Source organism: Dermacentor silvarum, chromosome 6 (genome assembly GCF_013339745.2).
Source record: "Dermacentor silvarum isolate Dsil-2018 chromosome 6, BIME_Dsil_1.4, whole genome shotgun sequence".
Classification (NCBI taxonomy): Eukaryota; Metazoa; Arthropoda; class Arachnida; order Ixodida; family Ixodidae; genus Dermacentor; species Dermacentor silvarum.
Window position 1 is genome coordinate 15,306,976 of NC_051159.1, and position 13,559 is coordinate 15,320,534.

Below are 13,559 nucleotides of genomic sequence, written 5' to 3' on the forward strand. Positions count from 1 at the left end.
CCATCTTCAGCCCCGTCATCGTCAACCACTATGACGGCTGCCACATGTGGGCGGCCGCCACACAGGACTGTGCTGCCTATCAACGTGGATTCGGACATTTCCTGCCGGAGTTTACCATCGCATCTGCCCGGATACTTTGTCAATACGTCGTTCCAGCGATTTCTCTGCCGTAGGGCAATATTTAAGGGTGGAGGGATGTGGGAATCCTCGTGTCCCATAACCGCCGCACGGGCAGCGAACGTCGCGTCAAGCGCATGCGTGACAGGGAGAGTTGGGGGAGGGGAAACTTTCCTTCCGCGGGCGGCACGCGGGAATCGCAAGCGCTATCAGCGCCACCGGGTGGGTCACGTGAGATCCCGCTGATATCGCCCGGGTCTCTTTGGTCTCCAGCAAGCGGCGACAGCGGAAGTCTCCGCCGTCACTCCCGTATTCCCGCACGTGGTTAGTCAACCACGTTCTTGCCGCGGCAAACGCCGCGGCCGTCCGTATTCCCCCAGTTGGTAAGTCGGAAGCCCTCCTTTACCTAGTGTATTATTCTCTTCGAGGGAACCCTCAGCGATGTCAACTATAGCTAGCTGGCCTGCTCGAAGTGTTAGTTGCAGTCGTAATAAATGCTTTCCGAGTGTACACGTGGTTGTCGTCTATTGTTTCCTCGAGCTTGTACCGGACCGCGGTTGATGCGCAGGCATGCATGCGCCAACCGCCGGGCTCGGTGTGTCGAGGCAGAGGGCCGTTGGCATCCCCCCCATATCCCGACACGCTCCACGTCCACCTCTCCAAGCTGTTGCGCGACCGCCCCCGATTCCCTTCTCGCCGCCTGCACCACAGCTATCACGCCAGCCAAATCCTTGGCGCACAGCCGACAACCGCCCAATTTGCTACCATTGTGGCATTCCGGGACACATTGCCCGCTTTTGTCGACGCATTATGCAGCCTACTTATGATTACCGCCGACCCATGAACAGTTACGCCCCTCGACAGCTACAATCCCCTGTGCCGCCAGATGAAACCCCTGTTCCCTACACTACTCGTCGTTCGCCATCTCCACGCCGCCGTTCCATCTCACCGATGAGACGCCGGCCAAGCCCTCTGCCTCAGGGAAACTAAGTCTCGCACTTCCCGAGGCAAGAACTGCGTCCCCTTCACTTTACCCAAGGCCTCGAAATCCCCCTGCAACGTAATTGAGGTATACGTCGAAGGGATTCCAACATTTGCACTGGTCGATACGAGCGCAGCAATCTCGGTGTTACATGCAGGACTTTGCCGACAGATAGGAAAAGTAACGACGTCGCTTTCCGGACTGTATTTGACTACTGCAAGCACACAGCCTGTCGAACCTTTGGGAGTCTGCACCGCACGTGTTGTAATCGCGGAATCTCTTCATGTTATGCTCAAATTGTGGATTCTTCAATGCTCTTCGATGCTCCCGACGCCGCACATTCGACATCCCTCGCCGCGCTCGACAATGCGACTCGACCGCCGTTGGAGTGCTTCCATCCGTCAATCTCCGGTGATTTGACAACCACACAACGTGCGCAACTTGTCAGCCTGCTACGCGAATTTAGCGCCTCCTTCGACGGCCATCAACATTCTTTTGGCCGCACCACCACAGTGTCGCACAGCATCGACACCGGTTCGCACGCCCCACTCCGGCAGCGTCCTTACCATGTCTCAGCTTCTGAACGCTGCGTCATCGACGAACAAGTGAGCGATATGCTTCGCCGTGGCGTGATTAGGCCGTCCCATAGCCCGTGGGCATCGCCTATTGTCCTCGTAGAAAAGAAAGATGGTTCTATTCGCTTCTGCGTTGATTACAGACGTCTTAACAAAATTACGCGCAAAGACGTATATGTCCCCTACCGCGCATAGACGATGCTCTTGACTGTTTGCAAGGTGCCGAGTTCTTTTCCTCTTTGGACTTGCGGTATGGATATTGGCAAGTCCCCATGGCAGAGGCTGACCGCTCCAAAACCACCTTCGTTACACCGGACGGATTATACAAATTTAATGTCATGCCATTCGGCCTATGTAATGCGCCTGCTACATTCGAGCGTATGATGGACAGTATCTTGCGCAGTCTCAAGTGGCACACGTGTTTGTGCTACCTAGATGATGTCGTTGTCTTTTCACCTGATTTCTCGACTCACCTCCAACGACTAAGAGAGGTATTAAGCTGTCTGACTAAGGCTGGCCTGCAACTTAACATCAAAAAATGCTTCTTTGCTGCTCGTAAGCTTACCATCTTAGGCCACGTCGTATCCAAAGAAGGCGTGCTTCCGGATCCTGCAAAACTCCGTGCAGTTGCCGAGTTCCCCAAGCCCACCAATCTGAAGACACTATGCAGTTTCGTCGGCCTCTGCTCCTATTTTCGCCGCTTTGTGAAGAACTTTGCCATGATAATCGCCTCTTTGATTCAACTGCTGGCTGGAGACAACGCCCTGTCCTCCTGGTCGAAAGCATGCGATGACGCGTTCACGACCGTTCGCCATCTGCTCACCTCTCCTCCTATTCTGTGCGGCATTTTGACCCCGATGCCCCAACTGAAGTCCATACAGATGCTAGTGGAGTCGGCCTTGGGGCGGCTCTTGCCCAACGCAAAAGTGGTCTCGAGGAATATGTCGTTGCTTATGACACTCTGACAAAGTCAGAGCTAAACTACTCTGTTACACAAAAGGAGTGTTTAGCCATACTCTGGACCCTTACGAAATTTCGACCTTATTTATACGGTCGCCAATTTGATGTCATAACGGACCACCATGCGCTGTGCTGGCTCTCCTCATTGAAAGACCCCTCTGTCCGCCTCGCACGCTGGGCACTCCGTTTGCAAGAGTATGACATCCGGGTTGTGTACCGCTCTGGACGCAAGCACACTGATGCCGATGCTCTCTCCCGCTCGCCAATATCACCTGACCCTGATCCTGACAGTCTTTGCCCACTCTGTCATCTCAGCACTTGCCATCGATGACATGCGCTCTGAGCAGAGCAAAGACCCGTGGATTTCTTCGCTTTTGGAGTTTCTCTCTGATCCTACCACTGTTACAGCATCTAGGGCTCCACGGCGGCAGGCGCATCACTTTGTCATTCACGACCAACTCCTCTACCGTCTCAATTACCTCCCCGAGGGTCGGCAATGGCTCCTAGTAATACCGCGTCATCTTCGGGCTGATTTATGCGCATTGTTTCACACTGATCCCCAATGTGCACACGGTGGCGTGTTAAAGACCTACACCCGCCTTAGGCTCCGGTATTACTAGCCTGGCATGTACTAGTTCGTTCGCAAGTACGTCCGCTGCTGCCTCGACTGCCAGCGCCGAAAGTCGGTCGCTACTTCCACTGCTGCACCCTTGCAGCTGCTTCCTTGCCCATCCCGTCCTTTTCATCGGGTCGGAATCGACGTTTACGGCCCGCTTCCTTCTACTGGTGCTGGCAACCGCTGGATTATCGTTGCAGTGGATCACCTCACACGCTATGCAGAAACCGCTGCACTTCCGTCTGCAGCTGCCCAAGATGTTGCATCCTTCATACTGCGGAATTTTGTTCTTTGTCACGGAGCCCCTCAAGAACTTCTCAGTGATCGAGGCCGCGCATTTCTATCTGAAGTCGTGACGTCACTTCTGAAGGAGTGTCACATCATCCACAGGACCACTAGCGCATAGTATCCACAGACGAACGGGCTGACGGAGCATTTCAACCGCACTCTTGGCGACATGCTCGCCATGTACGTCGTGTCCGACCATTCCAACTGGGACGCTGTGCTTCCGTTCATCACGTTCGCCTATAATACAGTGCAGTCCACATATAACGATATTTCGGTTATAACGATGAGTTGAGCTAAGAGTATAAACTTATGCATTAGGGCTATGAGAAAAAAAAACACATATATAACGATATGTTATTCACCGCAAATCGGATATAACGATTGAAATTTTGCTTCTGGGCGGTGTTTTTCATGCAGAATAATCGTGAAAATTGCATTCCTACGTTGCCATTAACCGAGACGGGGCGAAAAGTTAGCCTACGCGAGTTTGTATCTGCCACCATTACTGCGCAGCGCATCCCGCCCGCACGACGATTGCGAAAGTCGTGGAGTTGGTGCAGTGTGCACAAGATGATGCCAGCTGCTTTGCGCCCGCGTCATCGGCGGTCGCGCAAGGAGGGGGTGGAAGAAAGGCGATATATGAGGGCAACGCCTCCTCTGGCGAGGGGCGCCTGCGCTCCCTGACGCGCTCTCTTTCAATGAGCGCGGAATTGCGCCGCGGAAGCAACGAGAGGTGCGCCCCTTGAGACGAAACTGATTTTGCAAGACTCGAAGAAGTACGAGCTCGCGCAGTCGATGATATTGACGATTATGAAAACCAGGAGCGCCAGGGTCATGAAGGCTAGAAGCAGTGGCCGTGCCAATCAATTGAAAAGGCGGGCTTTGTGCGCCAGGAGGAAACCCCCATGGGTGAAACTAACATGGTGGAAGCCGCTGACATTAGAGAGTTTTAGATTAGGGGGCCCCAACGCTTGCACCTCCCTAATGTAAAACTCTGTTATCGAACTCTGGGAGCACGTCGCTACTGACGATGCTTCGATGGAGGAGCTTCTGAGTGCAAATAGTGCTGCCTCGTTCTGCGAAGAGATGTCCGACGGGGCAATCCTTGTCGCGAGAGACGGCGGCGTTGTGCCACGGAGGCGACGACAGCAACAGCAGTGACGACGAGATTGACAATGGTCCGTCTTTGACACCAACCCCGAGGTTCAACCAAAGTGCAACGTCGTCGATCAAGTCGTTCATTGAATTCATGCATGCTAAATTATAGCCGCCAGTGTACGCGCAGTAGATGGACGCGATGCACACGGCAGTTGTGAATCCGAAACTTCTGCGAAAGCAAGTGCAGATTTCTATTTCAGCGTGCCTAACGATTGAGACACTATTTAGAGGTATAAATAAAAGTTTTATTTTCACGGCCTACTTTCTACAATGTCGATTTTTTTGCGCAAGTGGCAGTTTCAGTTTCGGGACTGCAAAGGTATATTCGGCATTTTTTTTTGGCAGTCCAGATATAGCGATGATCGGTTATAACGATCGGATTTCTCGTTCTTCTCGATATCGTTATAAGTGGACTGCACTGTACTGCCACTCAAGCTACCACTGGTTTTTCTCCGTTTTTCTTACTGTACGGCCGTGAACCTTCCTGCACCATCGATACCATGCTACCCTACCAGCCTGATTCATCGGAATGTGTTCCTGTATCTCAAGCTGCGCAGCATGCTGAAGAATGCAGACAACTCGCCCGTTGTCTTACCACCGCAGACCAGACACCACAGAAGCTTCGTCGGGGTGGCTCTGACCCCCCAAGCTTCCTTCCGATTCATTGGTTTGGCTGTGGGTTCCACGCTTAGCTCCCGGCCTTTCTTCTAAGCTGCTCCCAAGATATCATGGACCTTACCGTGTAATTGCACAAACTTCCCCCGTGAATTATGTCGTCGAGCCTGTGTCACCGTCTTCTGATCAGCGCCGTCGCGGTCAAGAAACTGTTCACGTAGATTGGCTCAAGCCCTTCTACGATCCCTCTATGTTACCGTATGCTTAGATCGCCAGGATGGCGTCTTTTCTTCCGGGGGACAAATGTAACGAAGAAGTGCTGGTTAGCCAGGTGCATCTCCGGTGTATGAAATACGACGAAGTGCCGGCCAGTCAGGCGCATCACCAGCGCTTTTACGCACGGGGCTTGTTCTGACTGCTCGCAGGGTTCTGACTGCCGCACCGAGTTCAACCTCTCATTCCTGTCAATAAACACCTTGACAAGTCCACAGATAGCATACGCTGCTGTGAACATTTCAGCCAAATTTTTCTGTCGTGTGCGGCATATGGAGCTCGCAAGCGGAGCGTGAAGTCAACTTTTTCTCAAACACTGTCTGTTTAACAGAAGCATTCTCCTCACTCTTTTCGGGTTGCTAAATTTCATCCTATCAGATTCCCATGACACGGCTGCTTTTGGCCAATAGCTGACATCAATCAAAAAGGGGGTTTGTATCAGTACACTTCTTCCTACTATTACTGTGTATGTTGCTTGACTCAGTTTAATAAACTGGCTGAAGTAAGCAAAAATCGGTGTTTCGAATTTTGATAAGAATTACATACTTCTGGAAGTACAACTATCGCCTACTATCGTTAGGAGCAATCGGCCGTGCCCGCCCGTGTAGGAATGAAACTTTAGCCGCACTGTTTATTTGTGTCGCAGCCGTCAGGTCTTGCTAATTTCTAGTAGTTTTGAACACTTCACTAGCCTTGAACTGTGCGAAACTTCGACCAGACTTAAGCTTGCCAGAGCGCTCTCTCGCCTGGCCGCTCCAGGCTAGACACCTTGGCAGACTTCACTTCGTATTGAGCTATTGAGCAAAGTGCACCATTTGGATGTGGCTGCTATCCGTTGGTCAAGCTGGTGCAGGGAAAAGCTGGTCTGCACCACATAGCACGGCCAGTCTAGAGCACATGAGTGTAAGCGCATACTCCAGCTTTGTCAAGCACATAGATAGCTACTACAGTTGCATATTGCTGTGTCTACAGTGTAGTGTAGAATACCCGGGCTTCCATGGGGTACCCTGGCAAGTGTGCTCACTGAGCTTCTGCGGCTCGCTGAGGAAACAGCCTGCTCATATTGATATATGTGGATGACATGACTCACGGCCAGAGCGACAAAATCTGAAAAACAGGTCGTCTGCTTCCCGGGTTGCAACGTTCTAGGTGTGTCACCATCATAGTCGAAGCTCATTATGTCAGAAATCCTTTCAACTCGAGTCCGGAGCATGGCATCCATCGCTTAGCCGATTTGCATGCTGCTGACATATTTGCACGAGCGAACATGAAGAAGCTTGCTTGATCCTTGGAAATTGTGTGATTGTCGTAGAGATAAGCGCAGAATGACATGTGCTACTCGTGTCACTTGGTGTGAGGAAAGCTGCACGTAGCTATTTAGCACAGCAAAGGGATGAGACACCTTGAAATCTACTGTAAGCTGAGGGATAGCCTCTGAGTTTGGTGCATTGTAGGGGGTAAAATCTGAACTAGTGGAGTCTATGTGAACACCCAAAATCAAATTTGAACTCTGTATCACAGTGATGTTCAGTAGGTGGAGCATTGTGGGCACCACCCCGCTCCGCTGTAGCCTTCGCAGTGCAAGTTTGAAGGACCAGGAGCACTGCAAAGTGGATTGCAGGTGATCTTTGATTTCCAATAACTCTGCTTCTGCTGAATCCATTGAAGTACTCTTTGTTGCAAAGTATGTCTGAAATAGTAGTCGGTTTTAACATCAAACGCATTTCTCGACTTCTATAAAATGTGGTTTAGGAAACCTTTGAAGGGGGAGCCTGCTCTTTGGCGCCAGAAATAGGCCCATATAACTTTCGTGTTCCTTTGCTTCAGGTTGGTGTACAGTATTTATTTTTGCTTGATTGGAGCCCTGTATCATCCTTGGTTGATTTGACCTGAGCCGCAATGACTACGAACATGTTGTGATACCTTTTTTTCTCATTTTGACAAAACATAATTTTTGATAGTGTCACAGTTCAGGAGCGATAATATTTTTGGTTCTACTTGTCCTGTCGCTATGACTATTTTTTTTTTGTCAGAAAGGTAGACAATCGGGCAGTGCAATAAGGCCTATAATATAAATAATATTACAGAAATTTTCAATGAGTAATACTTTGTCCTGGGTGCTTCGAAGGGATCTTACCTTAAATGTTTCCCATGCTCTCCCTTGATATAAAATTGGCTTAGAACACTATACCTTCTGTTTTGCACTCTTTGTTGGTACCACATCATTTTTTGTATGTCAGTCTTTATTGCACCATATATATAGTAGTTTATTAAAATAAATGGCTCACCTCCAAGCAAGCTGTGAAAAAAAAAACAGAATTTTCTTAATTTCGGAAACATTATTACTCTGCAAAAAAAAAAAAAAACTGAATGTACATCTCAAATTAGCACATTGAAATACATCAATTTAGCAAGTTTCAGCCCTATCTACCCAGAAGTAACAAATAATTTTTTGAAGAGCAGGGTCCCCCCACTGCTAATCATTGTATTGGCATGAAGACAGCTATTCAGTCAAAATTAATGTTGACTTACAACTTTGCCATAGAAAAAACAGCTGTCCTCATCAAAATATCAAAGCTTGGAATACATACCATACTCAAATATTTTATTCTGCTTGATTTTACATCACCGGAAATGTAAGACAGCATAATATGTCAGAAGTATTTAGTAGTAGTCAGAAGTATATGTCAAGTATTTAGATGCCGCATTAATTGAACTGATGTCTACAGCATTATTTCCATTGACTACCCAATTTTTCTTGGTCAATTCAAAAGGCAGCTGGAGCTTTATGAAACATGCACTGACTGATAAAATGAAAGCTTTCTTGATTTCACATAAAACCCAGTGTTGCGTCCCGAATCGGCCGGGCGCATTATTTGATTGTTTTCCATCAAGGCAGGCCCTTTCATCAGCGTTGCTCAGACGGCGATAGTGCCCGACACCGACGTTGACGGGCAAACAAGCGACCCAAATCGGCAGTTCGCATCGTTTGTGTGTTTCCCCCGATGCCACCCCCTTCATCAGCGGCCGCCTACCTGGCTATGTGGCACGACACCGGCTGGGACGCAATGACAAAGAAGCGCACGAAGCAACCACAACTGCCACCCTTCGTGGAAGCGGGAGCCAGCGCAAAGGCCACTCTCCCGACCCTGGCAAGATGAACGTCACTGAGAGATTGAAACCAAGCAGACAACTTTCGTAGAAGGAGTGTGAATCCCCTGTTTCCAGATTGCCTCGTCCTTGCTTCGAAGGTGCAACATTAGAGGCGGAGTTCAGTGAACAATACGGCCCCTCTGATTGGCCACATCAAGGTCATCAGATTCCCTAGTCGGGTGAACTAGGGAAGACGAATGTTTTATAAGGAGACACTTTGAGTGCAGTGGTGTGTCCTGATGCGTTCTGATATGTGCTCAGGCATGTAGTGAGCTTCTATATTTGGAGCCACTGTAAATATGTAGAATAAACCCTTTTTCTCTCGCTTGACTCCCGGACGTACTCATCCCTCTGGCCGAAGGGTGACTGGCCTAAACGCTACCCCGAGTCCCAACACCAGTTATGCCCAATTTTTGCATCCCGCCTTAACTTTATTAAGATCGGCATAAGCCTCATTTCTCCCTGTAACGCTGCTACTGGAGAGTGCGTTCATCGCATGGCACAGTTGAAAATAGGAAGGCACGAAAATCTCCAAATCATGACAGCAGGTGATGCATCTAAGCGTGGACATGAGCTCCAGCACGACGTCATTGTCATTCCTTCATGCCATTGTCATCATTCCTGCACTGTCACATCATCAAGTCTCGATCGTGTGGCTGTGACATTCTGTTGATGAGTGAGAGAGGTCACAGGCTTGATTCCTATCTGTGGCATTGCAAGAGAATGTTCGTGTACTGAGGGGACCCCAGGTAGTCTAGGTGTATATGATAGCCCAACGGGCTGCTTTGGTACATTCAACCAGTCAGTCTCGTTCACAGTTGCACTTTGCTTCTGTTACTAAGGGACTGCACTGAAGTGGGTGACCTGGTAATAATGAAATATATAATGCAGAGCACAATGCGGACAGAGTCAGGCATGGGCTGCAAACTCGGTTACAACAGTTTTAAGGAACCATTGATCCCGTCTCCACCTTCTTCGGTCTTTTTTTTTTTTTTTTGAATTATGACTTCTGCAACTCGTCAAAGCATGAAAGACTAGAAAACTTTGGCAGCAGCTTGTCTGTGGTGGATTAAAGGGATAAATTCAGACTTGCACATGTTGCAGAAAAAAGTAGCCAATTACAGTTACTTCATTCTGAAATGTAATTGCTTACAGTGACCAGTTACTTCCCAATGAAAGTAATTGAGCAAATACTTTACATTACTTTCCTCCCATCCTTTAAACTCTTATTAACATAGCACAAATACACTAAATAGAACGAGCTGGACGGGCTCTTTCAGTGCATGCTCTACAGTCCTTCACATGTTGTTTATCATCACCAAGAGTCGCTTTTCAAAGTTTTCGCCGTGTCCTGGTTTTCTTGTGAAGAAAGCAGCGGCAACACTGAAACCTATCTCGATGCACATGCAGGAGGGAATTGTGACATTGTAAAATGCGGACACCTTGCAAGAAAGATTGGTTGCTCAATGCTGTGATGCTCGCGTGTGGGCCCTCTATTAAACGGAGCACTTCATTGTTGCTGAGGCTCAGAAAAGGCTTTTTCGCTGGTAGGGCCAATGAAAAGATTCTGATTAAGTTGCCCGTAGGTGATTTTTGGCATCAACATTTCTTTGGGCAGCATCAGTTGCTGACGCCAGGAGCTTCATTACCTAAGTAAATGACACACAAAGGAATTTTTTTTTTGACATGTCTGAACATGTGCATCCGCGATGCTCCTGCATGGCGCAACCATGTTCATTCTGCGGTACTTCCCTCCAAATCAAAGTGCTCAAAGTTGCCTTGCCTGTTGCAGCTTGCCTCATCTATAATGTAACTGGCTAGATGTAATTTCTTAAGGTAACTGAATTACAGTTGGCATTATATAAAAAAAAGTGACTTGTCATTTACAATATTGGCATTGACTGGTTTAATATTGGGAATGATTTTGATTTGTCAATGAAAAAAAATTATGAAAAATGTAACTGATTACGAGTAATAATAACGTGCGATTCATTACGTACAAGCCTGCTTGAATTTCACTCTTGCCTCAATTTGTATCTCTGTTTTCCATGTCGCATTACAGGCTATGCACAAGCACAAACAAGGTCCTGGAGGCAGCAGACATGCATAAAAACGATGGCGATGAGGAGAGGTCATTCTTTCTGTACATGCGCTATTTCAGCATGGTCAACTACATACGCAAGCACAAAGACTACGCGAAGGCAAAGGTAGGGGACTGCTTGCTGACCTGCAGCAAAACCTTGATTTGGGCGGGTTGGTTCATGTTTGGTTAAAACGCAGCTCGACTGGGTGGAAGATAAAACACACACAACGAGGCACAAACGAACTCTCATCTGATATTTTTATTGAACGAAACAGTGATTTGTAAAAAAATGCCATCTGTAATAGAGAAAAAAAGAGCCTGACCAAAAAGATGCCAAACTTACCGCAACCAGGTTTTTTTCTACAAGTTAATATTGTGGCATGTGCTGCACTTGTACGTGCATTCTTTTTTTGTCAACAAAATTTCTCTGTTAACTTGGTGCCTGTCTCTTGATAAAATGAAAATCAATGGCGGAAATTATAGAGGTGTTCTACGTTAAAAAGATGCGAGATGCTTATGTCACTCAGCCGTCTGTCTTGTGCACAGAAAAAGAATATGCGTCTATGTGCAGATCACATGAAATTGACTCATAGGAAAGGCCAGCTGCTCATTCTGCATTTTTTCAGACAAGTTTTTCTGTTTTTTTTTCACTAATAGATGGAACTTGATAGAGATGTTTGAGTGCTTTTTTCATGAAAAATAAACTAATTTGCGAGTTCCCGCTCATGTCATTCGTGCCTCCCTTTCTTGTACTTGCGTCTCTCGTGCAACCCACGGTGAGAAAGAATGCAAAAATTGTGTACTTTCCTTTCGAGAAAGTATACAGAGTAAATGGATGAGCTTAGGTGCAAGAAAGTACAGCCTCTTGCAAAAGTGTGTGTGTGTGGTTTCTTTGCAGGACACATACGACAAACTGCTGACGTTGGATAAGTGCATGCGCGTGATGGACACCCTCGAGCAGCAGAAAAAAAGCCTCCAGAAACGGTGGGTTGCCGGCATCTGGTAACAACTAGCCATGCCTTGTGGCTGGCCCTGAAAGGGAAATAGCGGAACACATGTTGACAGTTCATCTATTCATGTCTTTATTTACTCACTATATTATTTACTACATGTATTGGGACATTAACATACATACCTACAGCAACCTTATGGGCCTTAGTGTGTGTGTGGGGGGGGAGTAAAAGCATTCAGCTATGTTTTCATGGGATGTTTTCATGTGCTCTACAAACATAGATGTCACAAACATTAGTACTGTCAAATAAAGGATACAACATGAACTGATCACGAAATATACTCAAGCAAGGGTCAATAACTTCATTAATTTAACCCTTGGAATGCCAAGATTTATGCCAAGCTAGTAATTGCGAAAATGGTGACTCTTTCTGGCATTAGTGTCCATGCCGGTATACTTTGTGGCATGCCACATTTGTTGGTTGGTTATGCGAAAGCCTTCAGAGAAAAAGAAAGTCCAAAATTAAATTTTTGGGTTTCAATCTATTGGTTACAGTGGAAGCCTCTTGCTACGTTCCTCTACTACTACGTTGCGTTTTCGCGGTCCCGACGTAAAAGCTCATTCACTCCTATGTTTTCAAGGAGTTCCCGTTTCATGTTCCCATTTGATATGTCACTATTCTGTTATGTTCCTGCATCTTGCATTGCATTTCAATGCAGTGGTCACATAAATTTAGCGGTGCAGAGTCAAATTCGTAAGTATGTTATCGTCAGTCCCTATAAGTGTGTCACGAAGCGGCTGCAGTTTCTGCCGGCTCTCTAAAGTCGGTGTCACTGCAGTAGAGCTGTGTTACGTGGTGAAGCATAATAGGAGTGGGAAGGGGCCTCTGTCATGGAACATAATACATGTCTGTTAATTACACACACACAGCCGGTTTGGGGCCTTTCTCTGGCAATTTGGGGCCTTTCTCATTGTTGCGTTTTTCTGGCCGTGTTTTTTTTTTCTTTTTCTGCGGACTCCTGAAAAATGTGCCAACTGTATTGGGGATCAACGTAACATACTGTATTATGTGTGCCATGTAACCCTTCATCTGTATTTGTGCCCTGTCTGTGGGCTATGCAGATTTCTGCTGCTATGTTCCGTTATATAATATTCACAGTAATATACACCGAAAAAATGTGAACAAATAACTTTTATTTACAATATTAAGCAGCACTTTCAGTTCGGAACTTCAACTGCAAGTCACACATCCATTTCTGTAGAGGAAAACTTTAAACACTCTCTGGCTTGGGGAGAGCAGCACCGTATTTTTCACACTCCCACCTTCTTTCACTTTTTTTTTTAAAGCTATAGCTTTATTTGGCTGTTCCATCCGTTGTGCAGTTTGTATGTTTCTGGTCATTTATGGAAGGAGAGTTCTCAACTTGGGCCACTAGGTACAGTGTAATCTTGTTGATACAATCTTTACGGGTACTGGGAAATAAAACGTATCATCCGAAAATTATATTATCTAACATGAATCGTATATAAGAAAAAAATTGTATATAAAGACGTATCATGCAGAATCGTATCAACGAGATTCCACTGTATGTGGCCGAATAGACAACTGGGTGTTCTCTGGCCTAGTAGGCAATGTGGTTCTTTCACCAGGTATGTGCCACTGGGTATGTCCCCAAACAAACAACTTGGGCACTACGTATGCGGTGTGTTCTTGGCCAAACCCCAGAATAGCTCCTCATCTGCAACAAACACACCTCCACTGATGGATAGCTGTTACAATGAAGTTG

The 13,559-nt window shown here is 47.1% G+C and overlaps 1 protein-coding gene across 2 annotated transcripts in view; it reads left to right on the top strand.

The window, feature by feature from the left end:
* Nucleotides 1–13,559, top strand: part of LOC119455301 (ubiquitin carboxyl-terminal hydrolase 8-like) — a 176,348-nt gene that overhangs the window by 16,712 nt on the left and 146,077 nt on the right. For both annotated transcript variants that reach the window (XM_037716700.2, XM_049668693.1), the window contains exons 3-4: nt 10,800–10,944; nt 11,719–11,804. In XM_037716700.2, coding sequence (XP_037572628.1) covers nt 10,800–10,944; nt 11,719–11,804 — 231 coding nt within the window. The remainder of the gene's footprint in view (nt 1–10,799; nt 10,945–11,718; nt 11,805–13,559) is intronic.